This window comes from Babylonia areolata, chromosome 12, assembly GCF_041734735.1.
Source record: "Babylonia areolata isolate BAREFJ2019XMU chromosome 12, ASM4173473v1, whole genome shotgun sequence".
Taxonomy (NCBI): domain Eukaryota; kingdom Metazoa; phylum Mollusca; class Gastropoda; order Neogastropoda; family Buccinidae; genus Babylonia; species Babylonia areolata.
Window position 1 is genome coordinate 36,068,679 of NC_134887.1, and position 24,097 is coordinate 36,092,775.

Here is a 24,097-nt window from a genome sequence, read left to right on the forward strand (position 1 = left end):
GGGCAACCGGACACACCAAGAGTCAATCGGTATGAACAATACCTTACACTGTTATAAGGTGGGAAAGGTAATGTTTTTTGAAGGTAGTGGGGCAGTGGTGTTGTTTAACCGTTTCTGGGAGTGAGTTCCATGGAGTGGCGCCTGAGTAAACCAAACTTGATTAATTGAACAATTCATTTCTTGGAATTTGGATATGGACTTTTGGGGGATTCCTTGATGAATTTACAGAGAATTTGTTTATCAGTGTTGGTGGTGCATTTCCTGTCATGATCTTGTGCATTGTTGTTCCTTTGTTGTACTCTAATCTACGGACTAGAGGGACAATATTCGCTTGTTAGTCTGAGTCCAATAGGGAAGTCTTTTATTTTTCGGAGTACCAACTTGAGCCCCCGTTTATGAAGATTTAGTAATGGCTTCATGGTATGTGCACTGGCGGAGTCCCATAGTGTTGATGCGTAATCTATTGTGGACTGGATATGTGCTTGAAAAAATAATTTCCGTGAGTGGAGGTCAAGGAAGTGCTTTATTTTGGACAGTTGATGGTTCTTCTGGGCTGTCTTTTTGCAAAGGGGAGTTATGTGAGGAATCCAAGTGAGATTGTTGTCTAATATGACTCCCAGAACCTTATTAGAAAACAACAGAGAGAGAGAGAGAGAGAGAGAGAGAGAGAGAGAGAGAGAGAGAGAGTCTATGTGTCCGCATCAGTGTGTGTGTGTGTGTGTGTGTGTATGTGTGTGTGTGTGTGTCTGTATGTCATCAGACTCAGTGTGTGTGTGTGTGTGTGTGTGTGTGTGTGTGTGTGTCTGTATGTCATCAGACTCAGTGTGTGTGTGTGTGTGTGTGTGTGTGTGTGTGTGTGTGTGAGAGAGAGAGAGAGAGAGAGAGAGAGAGAGAGAGAGAGAGAGAGAATGCATGATATCGCACAGATCAATACTGATCGAGGCCCCAGTATGCGTCTGCTGTTGAGTGACAATTAAGCCGCGTACACAGTTTGGGTTGAAAACGAATGTAAAGGATGCTCTGTGGCAAATGAACTACGCAAGAGGAAAGCGGTGTGGGCAATGATAACCCAGATCACTGACCAGACAAACCCGGATTTGGAACAGCTGGCGTCCAGGAAGTTGAATTTGTGTGAAGGATGATCTTGGCTTTCCGAGATCAGTGATTTACAGCATAACATTGACTGAGTTTAAGTATACAAACAGGCCTTCTCTCTCTGCGTGTACACACACACACACACACACACATATATATATATATATGCACACACACACGTATATATATATATATATATATATATCCATATAGTGCACGATGTAAGCAACAAATCAATCGAATAACTGGTAAACTCAGTCTTTCTCTATGTATGTATGTACAGTACAGTATGTATATAGTGCACGATGTTAGCAACAAATCAATCGAATGACTGGTAAACTCAGTCTTTCTGTATGTATGTATGTACAGTACAGTATGTATATAGTGCACGAGTGATGTTAGCAACAAATCAATCGAATGACTGGTAAACTCAGTCTTTCTGTATGTATGTATGTACAGTACAGTATGTATATAGTGCACGATGTTAGCAACAAATCAATCGATTTGGTATGAGAGATAACGACACACGTCCGTATGACTAAGTCCTTATAGTTAACAAAAGAAATAGGAGTGTTTCTGGCTTGCAACCAAACTGCACTTGGTCGCATGTCGCTGCATTACTATTATCGTGGCCTAGAATTCATAACCCTTACTGTAGCCTACTGGCTCGATCTCGCAGAAAAAAAAACTTGATCAAAATATTTTTTATAGCTCAGCCCGACTGATGATGCGACCGCCGGCGTAGGTCCCGCGGTGGAACTGATACCCGTCGGTGGAAGAAAACCCAAACGGTTACAATGTCCATTGAAACAATGTGAAACAAGTCATCCAGGTCTTGGAAGGAAGGAGGGAATGGTTTGGTCACAGCCCCTCAAGAACGGGTATTTGAACAACAAACAAGAGAGGCAAGGCCTTCAAGACTCACTTGTGATAAATTAAGTCCCCTAGCATTAATTACAGAGTAATTTCCCTTTTTTACTAACTGCACCAAAACGTTTGCAAAATAAATAAAAACTTCCATGCTTAGCAAAAGAAGTTCCTGTTTGAACAAAAAATGATAATAAAGACTCCTCTAGTTGTTGTGTCAGAATAAGAGGTCAAAGTGCCAAGTTTAGAGAATACAAAAAAATATAAATATAACAGTAAATGCAGTTTGCATATAATTAGGCTTCTTTTTATTATTTTTTTGTGCCCATCCCAGAGGAGCATTATTGTTTTAAATAAGATGACTGGGAAGAACTGAATTTTTCCTATTTTTATGCCAAATTTGGTGTCAACTGACAAAGCATTTGCAGAGAAAATGTCAATGTTAAAACGGTTTACCACGGACACACAGACACACACACACAGACAACCGAACACCGGGTTAAAACATAGACTCACTTTGTTTACACAAGTGAGTCAAAAACGACATAATTTGCTGATAAATAGCCGATGGAATCAAGACTATGAAACGACTGCATGTTTCTAAGCGTTATATAAAAAACAAAGGCTTGTACTTGTATAAATCAATGAAAGATCCCTAATGACACCAGGTTTTGTGCACGACAACCAATACGGCACTAGTCAATTTGAACAAAGGCAGGGACAGAGAGAGAGAGAGAGAGAGATTAAAAAAAAAAAAAGAAGATAAATATGTCCGGGTTGTTTTAATATGAGAGAGTTTTTTTTTTTGTTTTAAACCTTTTTTCTTCTTTTTAACAGAAATGATAAATCCCGGTTGTTTTAATATGAGAGAGAGAGAGAGGGGAGAGAGAGAGAGAGAGAGAGAGAGAGGACACTGAGTCATAAATACTGTCATGCTCTCTCTTGGTTTTCTAGTATCACGGACATCTCACGCAGGCGTTCTGTTATCGAGAGATGAACTTTGCACTGGTTTGTTGATAATGAAATTTCTTTTTTTTTTTTTTTTTGAGTTGTGGCTAGGCCTATGCAAGGCCCATGCATAACGTTTAACCCCAATATCATTTTCTTCTAGATACTGAGCGTTTAATTATAACAAGAAAGTTTACAGTACATTCTGTATGACTGGAAAACAATCAATTTGCTGTTTGTCTTCTTCAACGTTCGGACTGCGCCTCTCTCAGGCGTTTCATTTATGACGTAAAATAAAGATGACGACAGAAATGCAGCCGTCAAAACTGCAACATTTTACACCCACACACGCAGACAGAGAAAGAGAGAGAGAGAGAGAGAGAGAACTGAAAATGATAACTTGTTACAAAAACACGGAATGAGTGGATTTCCTGAATAATGTATGATGCCACTCTTGTATTTGTATTTCTTTTTATAACAGATTTCTCTGTGTGAAATTCGGGCTGCTCTCCCCAGGGAGAGCGCGTCGCTATACAACAGCGCCACCCATTTTTTGAGCATTTTTTCCTGCGTGCAGTTTAAAAAAAAAAAATTTCCTATCGAAGTGGATTTTTCTACAGAATTTTGCCAGGAACAACCCTTTTGTTGCCGTGGGATCTTTTACGTGCGCTAAGTGCATGCTGCACACGGGACCTCGGTTTATCATCTCATCCGAATGACTAGCGTTCAGACCATTACTCGTGGTCTAGTGGAGGGGGAGAAGATATCGGCGGCTGAGCTGTGATTCTCTCGCTTCCTATCGGACGCGTTTCCTCTAGGCCATCACTCCACTCACGCGCGTGCGTCGGTGTGTGTGTCCTTCAGGATCTCATCCAAGATTTTACGATGTCAAATGTTTGTAGTTGTACCAACTCAAACAATGAACATACCTTTCATTTGAAAATCAACAAGAAATGTGTGCCCCCCCCCCCCATCACTCACATTCTCAAACTGCAGTGTTCTTGATCATCAACTTTTATTCCAGCACTCAAAATGAACGATCACAACACGATCAGTGCAACCTGATCACACATTTCCTGTTTCATCAAAAGCAACCACAACAGAACACGTGCTGTCCAGTTGCCTTTAGTCCCATGACTGTGTAACAGTCAACACCACTTAAGCATGATTATTATACTGCAACATTGAATGGATGCAACACAGGCTTGATGTAGGAAAACGCGATGCCAACGTTAAAACCTAAAAGTTGACTACTTCATTCAAGATGAAAACATCTGCTTGGGTTGCAACAGAATTAACAATCAATCACTATATCAACAAATCACACATTTTACGAGCCGCCCGACAATGAAAACTACAACAACAAACCCTGGACAAAAAGACCTGTAGCAAGCTTATCAACATGCAGTCATGGACACAGGGTTCAAATCTTTACTAATCAAATGCTGTTTGATAATGTTATCCTGTTTGTTCTTGTAGCTTTTGCATTGAATTCCAGAGCTAGTCAGGGTAACTGCGACAGATGAACCCAGGTGTGGCTGTGTATGGGGTGAAACGGAATGAACAGGAAAGGAGTAATGCCATCAATACGGTGTAGATGACGGAGCAGAAAATAAAAGATTGGGGAATGTGCCCATACTTTCCACACCTACCCCTTGTTACGGCACTGAATGGTAAAATTCCACATGATACTGATACTGGCAGGCTGAACTTTGTGACGTCAATGCTAGCAGTGAATTACAGGGAAAAAACAACAACATAAACAAGTATCAGGAAAGCTCAGTTTCTGATGTGCCCATATTTGCCCCCGCACCTACCCCTGTAATGGCACAGACTTTGGTTCAATTCCACATGATCCTGATACTGGCAGCCTGAACTTTGTGATGTCAATGCTAGCAGTGAATTACAGGGAAAAAAAAACAAACCCCAAACAAAAAAAAAACCTGATGAAAGCTAGGTTTCTGTCATCTGCCCAAACTTCCCCCCTACACTTACCCCTGTAGCGGCACAGACTTTGGTAAAATTCCACATTACACTGATACTGACAGCCTGAATTTTGAGATGTAAAATCCTAGCAGTGAATTACAGGGCAAACAACAACAACAACAACAAACAAGTCTGAGGAGAGCTAGGTTTCTGTCATCTACCCAAACTTTCCCCCCACACCTACCCTCTAATGGCACTGACTTTGGTTCAATTCCACATTACACTGATACTGGCAGCCTGAACTAGTGATGTAAATGCTAGCAGTGAATTACAGGGCAACCAGCAACAACAAGAAAGTCTGAGGAAAGCTTGGCTTCTGCCCATCTTCAAGGAAATAACCCCCTGTGTCAATATCTTGTCACCTGAAACTGGATCTGGATTCCCTCAACTCTTTCAGGGACGGACAGCATTTTTACCAGAGCGGTTCTGCTTTTCAGGGACGGACAGCATTTTTACCAGTGCGGTTCTGCTTCTTTCCACCATACTCCTTTCTCCCTTCATGTGTCTTTGTATGAGCGTCCACACATGTATCTGAATGAATGTGAAAAAAAAAGTTAAGTTAAAGATGACACAAATTTAAAAGCCACAGCTAAGGGGCAGTGAATTAATTCCTATTCGTTTGTCTAGGACTCCGGGAGCAGTGAATTAATTCCTATTCATTGTCTAGGACTCTGGGAGCAGTGAATTAATTCCTATTCATTGTCTAGGACTCTGGGAGCAGTGAATTAATTCCTATTCATTGTCTAGGACTCTGGGAGCAGTGAATTAATTCCTATTCATTGTCTAGGACTATGGGGGCAGTGAATTAATTCCTATTCATTGTCTAGGACTCTGGGAGCAGTGAATTAATTCCTATTCATTGTCTAGGACTCTGGGAGCAGTGAATTAATTCCTATTCATTGTCTAGGACTCTGGGAGCAGTGAATTAATTCCTGTTCATTGTCAAGGACTCTGGGAGCAGTGAATTAATTCCTATTCATTGTCTAGGACTCTGGGAGCAGCGAATTAATTCCTGTTCATTGTCAAGGACTCTGGGAGCAGTGAATTAATTCCTGTTCATTGTCAAGGACTCTGGGAGCAGTGAATTAATTCCTATTCATTGTCTAGGACTCTGGCACAGGATGCAAGGCCCAATCCTCCCCTTTGCTGGTTTTTCTTTCTTTCTTTATTACTATTGTTTTTTGTGTGTTTTTTTAACCTTCTACTGAGGTTCAGTCACCAATTCACACCTGTCGGAGTGAGGAAAATCGGAGTAAAGTGCCCTTCCCCAAGGACACAACATCATGTCCAAACGGGGCCTCGAACTCCCGAGCTCTGGTGGACACTGGATCAGAAGCTCAATAACTGACTGACTCTACCATGACGTCCCCGAATGCTTAATCATATCCATCTACATAGTGTTTTTTTTGGTTTAAATAATAATAAAAAAATTACGATACAGAATTTAAACAAATGCAAAATCTTCGTTGTTGTGGATTCATTTATGTGCTCCAGGTGCAAGCCACAAAACTAGGATGCTTGCTTTGCTAAGCATAAACAAAGCCTATGAAATCAGCGAGGACTTACGAGAATTGGTCACCATAAGCAAACTTAACACTGCTAAGCTTTATAGAACGCAGCCCTGGGCTTCGGTCTCATCTAAGTGGTGACAGCCTTGAGATGGCCTTAGTGGTTGGCGAGGCTCTAAGCACGGTAATTTGATTTGATTTGATTTCTGTCTCATGAAAATGGCCAGCACCCAGACTTACCATGTTAACCTGGGGTGGGTGAAAAGCGGGACAAAGCGATACCCTGTACCCATTGTCACATCATGTGCGAGCGAACAACAGCAACAACAAAAATCGTATGATCAACTGCTCATGTCACAATGAACGACTTCCTCACCATACAAAAAAACAACAACAAACAAAAAACAAAAAAAAAAACCCCACCAAACTTGAGCACATGTTTGGAACACCTTCATCATGGCAAGACTGATTTGACTGTTTTACCAAAAATAACCAGGAAGCAATGAATTCAAACCTTTCAGTTTATCCGACGCACCAAGTGGCAACAACAAAGCACCGCTCTTTCATTTCCGTCGTTAAACAAGCACCAATCCTGTGGAAGATCATAGTCTCGACGACAACAATACGGGAAGGAAAAAAACTTTTGAACACAAAAAGGAATACTGTTGCCATACATTTCACACTGACAGAAACTGTTTTACTGGAGCAAATTCTTTCACTTATTAAGACATCATTAATTTCGAGGCTTACTCTGGAGCAAATTCTCTCACTTATTAAAACATAATTAATTTCGAGGTTTACTAAACCTCTCCCTCTTCACACTGACAGAAACTGTTTTTACTGGAGCAAATTCTTTCACTTATGAAGACACAATTAATTTCGAGGCTTACTAAATCCCTCCCTCTTCATGCCACTGAACTGAACTTTAAAAAAAAAATCTTACTAAAAACTTTAAAAAAAAAACACAAACAAGTATCTGAAGAACTGTGTATTTCTCCAAGTATCTGAAGAACTGTGTATTTCTCCAAGTATCTGAAGAACTGTGTATTTGGCAAGTATCTGAAGAACTGTGTATTTCTGCAAGTATCTGAAGAACTGTGTATTTCTCCAAGTATCTGAAGAACTGTGTATCTGGCAAGTATCTGAAGAACTGTGTATTTCTCCAAGTATCTGAAGAACTGTGCATCTGGAAAGTATCTGAAGAATTGTGTACTTGGCAAGTATCTGAAGAACTGTGTATTTCTACAAGTATCTGAAGAACTGTGTATTTCTCCAAGTATCTGAAGAACTGTGTATTTCTACAAGTATCTGAAGAACTGTGCATCTGGAAAGTATCTGAAGAATTGTGTACTTGGCAAGTATCCGAAGAATTGCAACAGGGCGACATAAGAAAACAGTGCAGGTGAATAAACCAGTTAAAAATATGGCTAATATATATATCAAGTGTTAGGTTTCACCAACTTGGTTAACTGACCAAAAGCAAAACAATAATGGCATCTTTCACAGACCATTTATAACATATGCAATCTAAATATATGAAGTCTGCTCTCTCTCTCTCTCCCCCCCCACCCCCTCCCATGGTCTTCTAAAATAACAGAGCTGTGTGTAACACCATCAAATTTTAACACTTCAATGACAAAATTCAAACTGAAATTGATACAATGACAAGTGCATCTGATTCGAGTTAAAAAAAAAAGAAACAAAACAACAGACTTTTTTTTTTTTTTTTTTGGCACACAGACACTGACAATTAATGCCATGTAATGTGGAGCACTTTTAGCTATCAAGCATGATGAACAATCCATTATCATTTAAAAAAAGAAAAAGAAAAAAAAAGAGAGAGACAGAAACAGAAATTAACTGGAACAATGAAATCCTTCCACAAGTATACCCCAAATAAATTGGGGGGGGGGGGGGGGAGGAAAAAAAGGAAAAAGAGAGAACATCAAAGTAATGAAGAATAAAGTAAAATTCCCTCCAATCAATTCCATGTGATGATATAAAAAAACAACAACAAATGTCCCATGCCTTTCAGGACATCTGGGCAATGATTCAATACCCAATGTGTCGTTGGCTGGGCACACAAAGGAAGGTGGGGCCCAGTCCTCTCCTAGGGTGGTTTTGAACCTCCCCAACTTAAGTCAGGTGTCCGTTCACACCTTATTCTTGCTGCTGACAGTCCAGCTGACCGCACAGGGCCGTATCAGGGCTGTCAAACCATACAAATGCTCAACCGCGTCAACACAAAACTGTCACATCTACAACCCCCCCCCCCACCCCCCCTCAAAAGAAACCCATTAAGACAAACCCACAAAACAGTTCATGACACAGTATCCCAACCATTTAGCTCCTTATGGCAAATAAGACAAGGTTATGCTGAGGACGCCAGCCATTCCGCTTAATTTATCATCCCCAGATTACAAAAAAATCGTCAAAAAGAGAAAATACAATAATTCAAAGCCAAACAAAAAGTACATAAAAAAGGCCATAATATAGGCAAATAACACTGCAGAATGGGCAGCTAGTGCCCATCCCAGTGTTTACATCTCACTATCTAATCGCCCAGAGCAAAACAGCACAGACAGTACATCACACACTGTGGAAAAAAGAAAAAAAGTGTCAAGGACTTGCCTGAAAAAAGAAAGGGGAATGGACTGGGAAGGCAGAAAAAGAAGACAACAGTGAAGACAGAAAAAAAGGCAGAAACAAAGAGAGCGACATAAAAGAGGAATTTCCTAGCACAGAATTTCCAGAAGGCGGGGATGCTATTCGTACTGAAAGACCCCCGGCATCCCCACTGGGGGGCCGGCCATTCACACCTGAGTGGGGTGAGGAAAATCGGAGGAAAGTGACTTTATCCAGGACACAGCAACACCATGCCTGAAACGTGGCCTCAAAACCTTATCATTAATGAACAGTTTCAGTAGCTCAAGGAGGCGTCACTGCGTTCGGACAAATCCATATACGCTACACCACATCTGCCAAGCAGATGCCTGACCAGCAGCACACATAGCGCAACATCACACTCGAGATACAGCTTAGTCAGGCCTTGAGAAAAAAAAAAGAAAAAAGAAAAAAAGAAAAGCTTACATAAATAAATAAGTAAATAAATAATAATTATGATATAAAAAAAAAAGGTAGTAGTAATGAAAATAATAATAATTATAATAAATAATAATTAATGAACAACAGATCAGAAGTCTGAACGCCAAACCAATTCTGTCATCGCACCTTCACCTGATGATCAACTCTTTCAAAACATTTCATAATTTCATTTGTTTTTCATGCTTTGCTCTTTTTAATAAAACACATATTGGACATAACATACAACACAAACAATCTTTTGGCTTTTGTGACACAGGCTATATCTAAGGATTTCTAAGTTCTCTTTGGATTTCTGATTTTCAAGGTTACTGCTCAACACATCCTCCTGAGTGTGGTGTAATGTGTGTGTCTTGAGTGTTGTGTTGTGTTGTGTGTGTGGTGTGGTGTGGTGTGGTGTGGTGTGGTGTGGTGTGTGTGTGTGTGTGTGTGGTGTGGTGTGGTCTGTGTGTCTTAAGTGTAGTGCTGTGCTGTGTCGTGGTGTGATGTAGTGTGGTGTTGTGCTGTATCTTGAATGTGATGTTGCGCTGTGGTGTGGTGTGGTGTGTGTGTGTGTGTGTGTGTGTGTGTGTGTGTGTGGTGTCTTGAGTGTGGTGTTGTGCTGTGTGTGTGGTGTGATATGTGCTGTGGTGTGGTGTGTGTTTAAGTGTGTGGTGTGGTGTGTGTGTCTTGAGTGTGTTGTGCTGTGTGTGTGGTGTGATGTGTGCTGTGGTGTGGTATGTGTGTGTCTTGAGTGTAGTGTTCTGCTGTCTTGAGTGTGGTGTTGTGCTGTGTTTTGAGTGCCATGTTGTGCTGTGTTTGAGTGTGGTGTTGTGCTGTGTTTTGAGTGTGGTGTTGTGCTGTGTGTGGTGTGGTGTGGTGGTGGTGGTGTGTGTATGTGTGTTTGTGTGTCTTGAGTGTGGTGTTGTGCTGTATGTGTGGTGTGGTGTGTGTGTGTGTGTCTTGAGTGTGTTGTGCTGTGTGTGTGTGGTGTGATGTGTGCTGTGGTGTGGTGTATGTATGGTGAGTGTGTATGTGTGTCTTGAGTGCGGTGTGGTGTGTGTCTTGAGTGTAGTGTTGTGCTGTGATGTGTGGTGTGTGTGTATGTCTGGTGTGGTGTGTGTGTATGTGGTGGTGGTGGTGGTGGCGGTGGTGGTGGTGGTGGTGGTGTGTGTGTGTGTGTGTGTGTGTGTGTGTGTGTGGTGTGGTGTGGTGTGGTGTGGTGTTGTGTGTGTGTGTGTGTGTGTGCGTGCGTGCGTGATGTCTTCAACTTTGCCACATCAAACACACATCTTTAAACTCAAAAGTCCGACACACATGAACGCAACATGCCTCTTAATGTCACGCAATATACATTTCATATAGCAAAAATCTACAATCAGACCAAAAATTATGCCACCAAAAGGAGGAGTTTGTATTATACTCCATGTTTGGTGTTAAATATACTTACCATGTCAAACTGATGCAAACTAGGCCTATTGGTTTGCTCTGCTTGGCCAAATTTCGCGCGGCTAACAGTGAAAAGACGGGCCCACCGCTCTCAGCCAATCAAACGCCTCTAAAAACTATAAGCGCTTAATCATTCCTTTGGCCAAGGCTCTCCACGCCATCTTGTCAGGTTTAGGCTCTGTCTCGTCTTACGCTTTTTTCGGCTATTCAGCGTATCCTTTTGGCCTTATTTTGTTGCATGCGGCTTGTGTTTATTGTATTCTTACATTCTGTGTACTCGATTCGACTCGGCACCCTCGATTCGTCCAAAATAAATCTATGCTCAGTCCGAATACCAGACCACACCTGTTTTTTACTCAATATTGCATTAATTCACTGACAACTTCATGGAGGAAGAGGGGTGGGGAAGATTTTGTTTGTCACAACAGGTAACGACAATGACCAATTTTGTCTGTCACAGTGAGAAACGACAATGACCAATCTTGTTTGTCACAGTGGGAAATGACAATGAACATATATTATGGCAGTGTACAACCCCCTCACCCCTCCCCAACCAATGGGACAATGGTATTTCAAGGAAATGCATGTGGATGCTTTAAAAATGGGGAGGGGAGCATGGATGCAGCTGCTGAAAGACGCAAGAAAACACTTATTGCTGCTCTTAAGTCTCACACACACACACACACACACACACAATGGCATTTGATTATCATGGATAGACGATCCACCACTCAGTGGACAGACAATCTTCCAATCATTTCCCCTTAAAAATCACATTTGATTCCAATCTAACAGTCCACCCAGAACTTTTTTCTTTTCTATTCTTTCTTAGTTGTTTTAAACCCAGCCAACCACACTGGGTAAAAAAACCCAAAATAAACCCCCCCCCAAAAAAAAACCCCTGAAAATATTGGTCACATAAAATCTGAGAGGGGAGAAAAAAAAGAAAGAAAAAAGAATATTTGGCACAAATACAGCCATATTCATACATACAAGCCTACGACATTGCCAATTTAGTCGTGTTGTGCCAGAGGATTGAAAACAAAAGTAACCTAGCACAAATACAAATATATACGTAATAAGCAAACTCAACATTAGCAATTAATAAATTGAGTAACAGACACACAAAATAAAACAAAACTTCCAACAGACGCCTTACCCATCCAGAGCACACACACACAAACTGACAAAGTAAAAAGTTCCAAATATCACAGCAAAGACAAAAAATAATAAAACCTTTCCAGGAAAAAAAAAAAATCTATAGCTGCTTATCTGGTAAAAGAAAAAAAAGAAAGAAAAAAAAAAGAAGAGGTTTATTAACAAAAACAAAAAAATTTTTGGGTGAAGGTAATCTTCATGACAAAGGGCAAGTGAAGAGGTGCCTATCTATATATATATATAACTTAGCTTCTGTTGACTGGTTGATTTCCAATGTCACGACTCAGGGAAGTTTGTACTGATCTTCAGTGCTGTTGCTAACAACAACATCCCTTTTCCAACCAGACTCGATCTCCATAGGCGATCAGTGCAGTGTCACTTTGGCAGAAAGTGCGTCTGTGTCAGTGGTAAACTTTCACAAATCAATTTCCTCTGAAAATACAGTCTGAAAAACAACAACTACTAAAAAACAAACTTTCTACACACAGGGGTGCAACTGTTCTGGATCTGGATTAAACCACGTTTCCAGAAAATAAACAATATTTTGTTCAGTCCAATGCAATGTTACTTAGTTATGAAGTTACTGGGTGCTCAAGTCTTGGAAAAAATGGGAATTGGTTAAAAATTTGACAAACACATAATTTGGATATTACTGAAATTCAGACACAATGTGCAAAGACTGCCTGGCAAAAACCAGCACAGTGTTTCAGCAGATCTAAAAAAAAAAAAAAAAATTACTGATGGTGAGCAAACAATACAATTTGGATCAACTTATGCATGTTGCGTAACTCACTGCACTTCAGTCAATTGTTAATACAATTTGGATCAACTTATGCATGTTACACAACTTACTACACTTCAGTCAATTGTTAATACAAAAGAAAATTGCCCCGCATTACCAATAAATAGTTTGTATGTTTTATGATTTATCAAAGCTGGAAAATCAAGATGGAGACAGGGAAAGTTTTGAACACTTTTATCGAAATGTCTATCATGATCGTAACACAGTGAAATGCAGGGCGACATAGTCTGCTTCAGACGGAAGTGTTCCATTTCCACCACAAAACTTCTGGCTGCACAAACACTGTTTTCAGAGGTTGAGCAGAAACATTATTTGGGTCGATATATTTAAGTATTGGTAACACATCCCAGCCCCAACCACTCCTGCTTTTTGGTTTCGTTGTGGTTTTTAAATCAGCAGGATAGCTCCAATGAGTCACAAAGGCTCTTCCTTTTGTGTTTTTTCATTCGTGTTGTACAAAATAGTCCACAAGAATGAGATTCGGAAAACTGCTGTAACTTAGTTCACTACACAGTTGGGTTTTTTTCAAAGGTCAGCGTGATAAAAACACACACACACAAACCTTAAAAAAACCTTGAAAGCTACTTCTCATCTGGCCAAAAAAATTCACAACACCACTCTCCACTTTAGTTTACAGTCTGAAAGAAACATACACAACACCACTCTCCACATGAGTAGTTTACAGTCTGAAAGAAACATTCACAACACCACTCTCCACATGAGTAGTTTACAGTCTGAAAGAAACATTCACAACACCACTCTCCACTTAAGTAGTTTGCAGTCTGAAAGAAACCAACAACTGGCAGGGAGACAGGGTGCTTGGAGTTAGAATGACTTGGTGAAAGGTCACCCATTTCCTTCATCATCATACAATGAACACAGCCATCCTGCTTTTCAATTCACAACGGATGATCGCACACAACAATACATTTTCTTTCGACCACCGCTCCAATGCTCTACAATGGCCACACCAGCATGAGAAAAAAAGAAAAAAAAAAAGAAGAGAAAATGTAAGTAGCATGTAGACCGTCAACTTTTTGTTCCAATGATGGTTATGTACATGAACGGGTGATCCGAACAGATCGTGGTTGGAAGTCATACATCCATTAATAAGATCCTAGACAGTCCACATTTTGTTCCAGAGATGGTTTTGGTTATGTACATGAACGGGTGATCTAAACAGATGGTAGGTGGAAGTCATACATCCACTGTACATGAACGGGTGATCCAAACAGATGGTGAGTGGAAGTCATACATCCACTGTACATGAACGGGTGATCCAAACAGATGGTAGGTGGAAGTCATGCATCCACTGTACATGAACGGGTGATCCAAACAGATGGTGAGTGGAAGTCATACATCCACTGTACATGAACAGGTGATCCAAACAGATGGTGAGTGGAAGTCATACATCCACTGTACATGAACGGGTGATCCAAACAGATGGTGAGTGGAAGTCATACATCCACTGTACATGAACGGGTGATCCAAACAGATGGTGAGTGGAAGTCATACATCCACTGTACATGAACGGGTGATCCAAACAGATGGTAGGTGGAAGTCATGCATCCACTGTACATGAACGGGTGATCCAAACAGATGGTGAGTGGAAGTCATACATCCACTGTACATGAACGGGTGATCCAAACAGATGGTGAGTGGAAGTCATACATCCACTGTACATGAACGGGTGATCCAAACAGATGGTGAGTGGAAGTCATACATCCACTGTACATGAACGGGTGATCCAAACAGATGGTGAGTGGAAGTCATACATCCACTGTACATGAACGGGTGATCCAAACAGATGGTGAGTGGAAGTCATACATCCACTGTACATGAACAGGTGATCCAAACAGATGGTGAGTGGAAGTCATACATCCATTGTACAGGAACGGGTGATCCAAACAAATGGTAGGTGAAGTCATTCCTCTATCAATAAGACCCTATACAGGAGTAACAATTTGAAGACTTTTTAATACTGATAAAGAACATTTGGCATTCAACCTAAATGATACACACACATACAAAAATGTGATTAGATCATGATGCAATTTGTTTTTATTATGCACTGTCTTGTCTTTCTTCACCTTCTGCAAACCAGAAGGGTTCATTTACCGTTCTCTTCACAAACACAAAATGCTGCACCACAAACCATTGGTATTCTTTGCTGTCAAGATCGAGTCCCCCACACAGACCGTATACACAGCAACACTTCAGTATAGAACTGTGGACAGAACAAGTACAGGGAAAACCACACGCCTATTATTGTTAAAAACTATTCTGCGAAAAAAGATGCTTCCAAAACAAAACAAAGTATGTCTGGGCATCAGGAAAGGGGAGGGGTCAGGGTATCATGATAGCCGGGAGGTAACGTGTCCGCCCAGGAAGTGAGAGAATCTGAGCGCACTGAATCGAATCACGGCTCAGCCGCCGATATTTTCTTCCCCTCCACTAGACCTCGAGTGGTGGTCGGGACGGTAGTCATTCGGATGAGACGATAAACTGAGGTCCCGTGTGCAGCATACACTTAGCGCACGTAAAAGAACCCATGACAATAAAAGGGTTGTTCCTGGCAAAATTCTGTAGAAAAATCCACGTCAACAGGAAAAACAAATAAAACAGCACGCAGGAAAAAAATTTAAAAAAGGGTGGCGCTGTAGTGTAGTGACGCGCTCTCCCTGGGGAGAGCAGCCCGAATTTCACACAGAGAAATCTGTTGTGATAAAAAGAAATACAAAATACAACAAATAATAATACAATTACCATTATTCACCAACGGGATTATAATAATACGATTATCGTTATTCACCAATGTTGTGTACCAATTACACAAGCATGAACGAATCACTTCCAGTATGAAAACATAATCCCTAAACGCCCTTGCTTTCTTCATCCCTTTAAGTAGTTTTCTTTTTTTTTTTTTGAGGAGGAGAAGGACACAGTTGGCCTGCAATGGTTGTTGTTCCCAAAGAAAAGATTGGAGCCAATGATGTCCACAACCAAGAAGAAATCAGACACCCAGACACCATTCGCCACACTCACTCTCTCTCTCACACACACACACACCGATCTTCACTGGCCAGTTATTCACTGCTGGAGATTCGCATCAGTCAGTAAGGTTATGCATTGCCGGAGGCCAGACAGAAAACATTAAAGCAGAAGCAAATAAACAATGTGAAAATATCCACTAAAAGGAACAGATCACTGAAGAAACATTAACGGCAACAAATCATTTGGTTCTGCAACACTGAAGGAATGCAAGGTATCTACAGTCAAAAATACCAGATAAGCTGGAAAAATGGTGAAAAAAATTGAAAAAAGAACAGAAAAACTGAAGCAATTTATGTTCTTCCGATGTGGCATCGCAACAAAAGATTATCGCTGACATTCACAAAACCAACAAACTAAATAAAAGTCAAGCGTTGTCAGTGGAAATGGTTATGATGGAGACTTTGAAACCCCAAACACTGATCAGTTTTCAATTAAGGGACAGGGAAAGGAATGGACTGAATCACAACACAAAACAAATATGCAAGATGAAAAAACCAAACAAACAAAAAAACCCCAACCCCTTAACATGTCTATATATAGCCACTGAAACAGACTGAACAAAACTGAAACCAGAACAACCGGAATGGTATCCACGTCTCTCCAAAAACTAGCATAATGTCAACAAAAACGCTATGAACATTAGAAGCAATAAAAATTAACAAAAAAAACCAACCAAACAAACCCTCAACAGCACAAGAACAGGACAAAATTTTAGTTACTTAGTACAGAAAAATGATGATAAATATATATTTTTTTCCCTTTCCACATCACCACACATAATGACTTTGGCGTTGATGGGTTTGTTATTTGGCCAAGTTCTATGCCCTTCAGACAGGTTCAACGGGAGGCTGACAACAGAGCCTGACATAAGTTTACAGCTGGGCCAACAACAAGGTGACAGCTGTATGATCAATGGTTTCTCCATTGCAATGGGAATTCATTCACAGCTTAGTCTTTTGTAAAGGGCTATGAGTCTCAAGCTAGGAGGCAAGACGGCACTAGCTCTTAGTGCTACAGCCTTGGGGGCTAATTGGCCTTTGGGAACCATCTCAACTCTCGACTGTCTTTAAAGTCCTCTTGGCCAAGAGTGTGGCACAGCTGCCAACATTCCAGACCCAAAATTAGAAATGCTGTCAGGCAATGGGTTCAGGAGGGGGATGTAGCATGAATCGATAAATAAAAACTGTTCCTTATACTGTGAAGTAAAGCACTGATAACCCCCTTTTTTTTTGGTTGATTTGCTGTCCACATCACATCGACTTTCACTGCTCTACGCCATGTTGGTAAACCCTTCTTTTTGTTGATTTGCTGTCCACATCACATCGACTTTCACTGCTCCACACCATGTTGGTAAACCCTTCTTTTTGATTTGCTGTCCACATCACATCGACTTTCACTGCTCCACGCCATGTTGGTAAACCCTTCTTTTTGCTGATTTGCTGTCCACATCACATCGACTTTCACTGCTCCACACCATGTTGGTAAACCCTTCTTTTTGCTGATTTGCTGTCCACATCACATCGACATTCACTGCTCTACGCCATGTTGGTAAACCCTTCTTTTGTTGATTTGCTGTCCACATCACATCGACTTTCACTGCTCCACACCATGTTGGTAAACCCTTCTTTTTGATTTGCTGTCCACATCACATCGACTTTCACTGCTCTACGCCATGTTGGTAAACCCTTCTTTTGTTGATTTGCTGTCCACATCACATCGACTTTCACTGCTCCACACCATGTTGGTAAACCCTTCTTTTTGTTGATTTGCTGTCCACATCACATCGACTTTCACTGCTCCACACCATGTTGGTAAACCCTTCTTTTTGTTGATTTGCTGTCCACATCACGTCGACTTTTGTCTTTACCTGCTCCACGCCATGTTGGTAAAACATTAATGGTGCCTTGAGTGTGCACAGTAACTGCTTTCCAGTTGAAAAACATGAATTGGTGCACGAACCCAGCAAGCAGGTTCAATTTCTCATGTTTTTTGGTTTTTTTGTTGTTGGAATTTTGAAATTTGAAAAAAATATGCAGAAAATCATAATTTCAGAATTGGTGGTAAAATTCAGAAAAAAAAAGAAAAAAAGGAATGGTTAGCAGTTATGGTGTGGGGATGTAACGTGGGCAAGAAACTCTCCTCTATAATTAAATTCTAGCTGTGATAATCTGGACAGCAGATGCCCCCCTCTGATGTTACGACAGTCATAGTCAGACACGACGATTAACGATCATACACATGCCTTTCTGAGGAGCAATTCATCACACTTCCTCCTGCTGAACAAAATCTACACGACTCACAATGCCAAACACGCAGCCTGCACAACAAGGATTTAGTGACCTGAGATCTATTCTGAGTTTCACTTGTAGAGGTGTGTGGCAAAACTGATATGTACTGGAAAAAGCAAGCCAACTTACATGTGTGGTGGTTTGGAAAACCAGTTTGGAGTTGCCACAAGCCAACTTACATGTGTGGTGGTTTGGAAAACCAGTTTGGAGTTGCCACAAGCCAAACTCACATGTGGTGGTGGTTGGAAAAACCAGTTAGGAGTTGCCACAACCCAACTTACATGTCACTGCGTGGTGGTTTGGTAAACCAGTTTGGAGTTGCCACAAACCCATATTTAACACACACCCACTTTCGCTCTCTTGGACTTGAGCTTAAGTTGCCAAATTCTCTTTTATTTATTTGTATTTGTATTTCTTTTTATCACGACAGATTTTTCTGATTGCTGTGTTTATCTATTCATTTATTATTATTCATGTGTGTGTGTGTGTGTGTGTGTGTGTGTGTGTGTGTGTGTGAGGGGGAACATCCAAATGAATAAATGCATGCTGGCATTTGTCCAGAAGTTGTAGCATGTACTGGTGTGAAAATACCAATTTTGAAAAGTGGTCCTGACCCCATCCCCCCAAGGTAAAAACTGGTTTGGATTTCCAAACCATTGCTCAGCTCCATTCACTCGTCATTGTGATAACAAAACGGCCATGACCTTAACCTTCCTGTACAGGGACATTACCCTGATCTTTCTGTCAACATTCAGACTGGCAGAGTAACGATGAATTCTGAAAAAAAAAAAAAAGAAAAAAAAAAAAAAGGATTCAATATCTGGCAATACTGGCCTGATTCACCTATCTGGGAAAGAGGAGGTAATTGCCAGTTGATTTATTTGGGACGGAAAATGATTGTGCTGTGTTGGCAGATCACACCGTTTGCACGATCACAGTGTTTAACTTATCTGTCTTCTTCATCCGTAGTGCCTCTCATTTTTCACTTGGCAATCTTGTCACTCCATGTTAAAATACACTTGTTTTGCAATGTCAAACTACAAACTGTGTGATAAGTCATCTTCGGACGACAGGTAGTCGGTGTTATTGTGGTACAAAAAAAATGTCAGCAGACTTAAAATAAAACAAAATAAAATAAAAAGTGCTTCCCAAATTTCTAGTCAACTTCAGGATATTCAGTTTTCTTATTACACTTTCATTCTCTTGTTTGATTCATCTTGCGAGGGAGATGTAGGTGGGGGGTTGGTAAGGGGAACCTGCTACTCGGGATCACCCTGATTCCTTCGGGAGACAACTGATTCCTTCGGGAGATAACTGGAGATAATTTGGAAATCAGATCAATACTGTAAAGTGTGTACATGGATGACTGACACCGTCTGTGGGTGTGTTTGCTCACAAGTTTTTGCATGGCACTAAGTGTCTGCACGCATTTTCAGACAATTCACTTATTTTTTTCTGAAACTAGACCGCTACTTAATTTTCAGACAATCCACTTATTTTTTTTCTGAAACTAGACCGCTACATAATTTTCAGACAATTCCCTATTTTTTCTGAAACTAGACCACTACTTAATTTTCAGACAATTCACTTATTTTTTTTCTGAAACTAGACCGCTACTTAATTTTCAGACAATTCACTTATTTTTTTCTGAAACCAGACGGTTACTTCATCTAAAAGGAAAGAAAAACGAACACAACACAAACCTGCTGGTGAAGGGGGCGTTTTCTGAATTCATATGATCAAAATCAAAGAGGTCCATTCAACATTCTGAAGGCCCATTTTCAGATTAAAAATTATACAAAATAATTCTCTTCAGTTCAAATCTCACAGAACCCCAAAAACAAAAACAGCACTAACTTACTTTTCTGAACAAAACACTCACACCCTATCCACTTCTCTCCAACACACACACACACAGAGAACAAGTCTTTCAAATGAATCTCAACTCAGGTACTGACGTACACACAAACCTGTATGATTCTTCTTTTGCATTCATAGGCTGCAACTTCCCTCATTCACTTCTATATGTACAAGTGGGCTTTTACATGCATGACCCCCCCCACCCCCCACCCCCACCCCTTTCCCCCATATAGGCAGCCATACTCTGTTTTCAGGGGGTAAACCCAGTACGATAACAACATGAACACGTTCAGTCACTCTCTGACTCTGAAATCAGATCCTTGATTCTGCTGTGATAATGACATGAACACGTTCAGTCACTCTCTGACTCTGAAATCAGATCCTTGATTCTGCTGAACTGTTGTTTGATTGGAGACAGAGACTTCTTGGGGGAGGAAGCGGGCTGGAACATGTCCTTTGGTTTTCGTTTTGGGCGTCCTGCGTTTGAAAGTGAAGAAGAAGAAGAAGAAACAACATGATTATATGAACATAGCAAGAATTGTTTATTAACAGCTAACTTTACGAAAAGAAGACGAAGTCAAAAAGGCCATCATGAACATCACAAGAACTGCTTATACAGACGGTGAACTTTACAGACTCAAGACTGGTTCATTGTCTGTATGTAGGTACAAGAATTAACCCTTCGATGTGTGCAGACAATGCAGTCAAATACAAATAAGCTGACGCTGAGTCAGTCAATAAAGAGAGTCACTTAAGAGTACTGTACTTTTCGGTCTATAAGGGGCTACCTTTTTTTCTTTTCTTTTTTAATACTCAAAACTGACCCCTGTGTCCTATGGCTGTGTGCACCCCATCTGTGTCTGAAAACTAAATTCTGACCACCATGTGGGGATGTGTGTCTGAAAACTAAATTCTGACCACCATGTGGGGATGTGTGTCTGAAAACTAAATTCTGACCACCATGTGGGGATGTGTGTCTGAAAACTAAATTCTGACCACCATGTGGGGATGTGTGTCTGAAAACTAAATTCTGACCACCATGTGGGGATGTGTGTCTGAAAACTAAATTCTGACCACCATGTGGGGATGTGTGTCTGAAAACTAAATTCTGACCACCATGTGTGTCTGAAAACTAAATTCTGACCACCATGTGGGGATGTGTGTCTGAAAACTAAATTCTGACCACCATGTGTGTCTGAAAACTAAATTCTGACCACCATGTGGGAATGTGTGTCTGAAAACTAAATTCTGACCACCATGTGGGGATGTGTGTCTGAAAACTAAATTCTGACCACCATGTGGGGATGTGTGTCTGAAAACTAAATTCTGACCACCATGTGGGGATGTGTGTCTGAAAACTAAATTCTGACCACAATGTGGGGATGTGTGTCTGAAAACTAAATTCTGACCACCATGTGAGGATGTGTGTCTGAAAACTAAATTCTGACCACCATGTGGGGATGTGTGTCTGAAAACTAAATTCTGACCACCATGTGGGGATGTGTGTCTGAAAACTAAATTCTGACCACCATGTGTGTCTGAAAACTAAATTCTGACCACCATGTGGGGATGTGTGTCTGAAAACTAAATTCTGACCACCATGTGTGTCTGAAAACTAAATTCTGACCACCATGTGGGAATGTGTGTCTGAAAACTAAATTCTGACCACCATGTGGGAATGTGTGTCTGAAAACTAAATTCTGACCACCATGTGGGGATGTGTGTCTGAAAACTAAATTCTGACCACCATGTGGGGATGTGTGTCTGAAAACTAAATTCTGACCACCATGTGGGGATGTGTGTCTGAAAACTAAATTCTGACCACCATGTGGGGATGTGTGTCTGAAAACTAAATTCTGACCACAATGTGGGGACGTGTGTCTGAAAACTAAATTCTGACCACCATGTGGGGATGTGTGTCTGAAAACTAAATTCTGACCACCATGTGGGGATGTGTGTCTGAAAACTAAATTCTGACCACCATGTGGGGCCACCTGACACAACAAACTCAATATACGTCAACATCACGGATCACAACAAACACTCATGATCGCGCTGAACAGCTACACTTCAGTCACACCACTGTTCGATTCGACATGGTTCATCTTCCTCATGAAATCAACTTGAAACCTAATCGCATACTATGCAAAATTTCAACTGAATGTGATCAGAGTTTGCCTTTAGGCAATGAAAAAACAAAACAAAACAAGGGCAGCGTCTGAGTTGGGGATAAATTTATGGTGTGAAAGTAGAGAAATCGGAAGTAAGCTGATTGTTTTTCAAAAGCAGAATGCACAGCCAAATGGCACACAGAACCGAAAAGGAGAACTAGCAGACTGGATTCTGTTTGAACAAAGTAATGAACAGGGGCTGTACAACAGTGTACATTAACTAAAGGCTGCAATTCTAACCATTTTGTCACGGCAGCTGGTTCAGAATGTTTCTACTAATATCCAGTTGTAGTGATAAAAATATATTGTATTCATATTGTATTGGATTGTATGTAGAGGTACCAAAAGGCAAGCGGGGAGGACGGGAGTAAGGAGGAGGGGGGGGGGAAGAGAGGGGAGGACGTGTAGAGGATAAGAGGAAGAGGAGGATGGGGAGGGGGAGGAGGAGGAGGAGGAGGAGGAGGAGGAAAGGAAGGAAGAGGATAGGAGGGGGGCACGGGTAAGGAGGAGGAGGATGAGGAGGAGGAGGAGGGAGGAGGAGGAGTGGGAGGAAGTGGAAAAGGAAGCGAGAGGATAGGAGACGGGGTGGATAAGAGGAGGAGGAGGGAGAGAGGGAGGGAGAGGAGGAGGGGGAGGAGGAGGAGGGGGGGGGAGGAGGGGGAGGGGGAAAAGGGAGGATAGAAGAGGGGGCGGGTAAGAGGAGGAGGAGGAGGAGGGGGGAAGGAGGAGGATGGGGAGGAGGTGGAAGGAAGAGGATAGGAGGGGGGACGGGAAAGAGGTGGAGGAGGGGGAGGAGGAGGGGGGGGAGGAGGAGGAAAGGAGAGGATAGGAGGGCGCAGGTAAGAGGAGGAGGAGGAGGAAAGGAAGGGAGAGCATAGGAGGGGAGAGGAGGAGGAGAAAGGGAGAGGGTAAGAGGGGGGGCGGGTAAGAGTAGGAGGAGGAGGAGGAGTAACACACTGGCCCAGTACCTGAGGTCTCTATGATGTTGGTTGTGTCCAAGTCCTCTGCCTCTCTCCTCAGGTTGACACTGTCCACTTTGCTGAGGCTGGGCTGGCCTGCAAGGCGCCAGAGACAGCACACCACCATTGTCATCACCAACACTGTCACCTCATGGCAAAGTATCTTATTACTGTAAACTTGCCTGCACAGTGCCAGAGGCAGCACACCAACACTGTCACCTCATGGTAAAGTACCTCATTACTGTAAACCGGCCTGCAAGATGTCAGAGACAGTGTACCAACATTGTCATCACCAACACTGTCACCTCATGGCAAAGTACCTCATTACTGTAAACTGGCCTGCAAGGCGCAAGAGACAGCACACCAACATTGTCATCACCAACATTGTCACCTCATGGCAAAGTACCTCATTACTGTAAACTGGCCTGCAAAGCGCCAGACACAGTGCACCAACATTGTCACAACGTTAACAAGCCTGTTGGATTCACCTCATGGCAAAGAATCTTTTTTTTTTTTGCTGCCCCATCATCTGCACCATTTCAGTGGCATTACTCCCACACCGCTCATTTAGATTCCCCCATACACGGCCACATCCGGGTTCGTTTGTCACAGTTCCAGCGTCAACAGTCCACAGGGAACCATCAATGTTAGGTCACCAGGAGGCCACACACCAGAGGAGACCGTGCATTGTTGCTGAGTCACTTCGGTGGTGTTCAGTGGTGCCTGTTCTGATTTAACATACTTAGGACACCACCTACTAAGCCCCCTACTAATGGCAATAATGGCTTAGTCGTGGAGCCAGACTGAGTGAGTGTCCCTCCAAGAGTGCGGACCGCCACCACATCCCCCAAACAACAGCCCCCCATGAATC

The 24,097-nt window shown here is 41.7% G+C and overlaps 1 protein-coding gene across 1 annotated transcript in view; it reads right to left on the minus strand.

Moving 5' to 3' along the window:
• Positions 1-3,914: 3,914 nt before the first annotated feature.
• The window catches only part of LOC143288582 (uncharacterized), a 49,796-nt gene continuing 29,613 nt past the window's right edge, over positions 3,915-24,097 (minus strand). The window contains exons 11-12 of the mRNA XM_076597203.1: positions 23,236-23,322; positions 3,915-5,427 (exon numbers count right to left, since the gene is read on the minus strand). Coding sequence (XP_076453318.1) covers positions 5,330-5,427; positions 23,236-23,322 — 185 coding nt within the window. The 3' untranslated portion in view covers positions 3,915-5,329. The remainder of the gene's footprint in view (positions 5,428-23,235; positions 23,323-24,097) is intronic.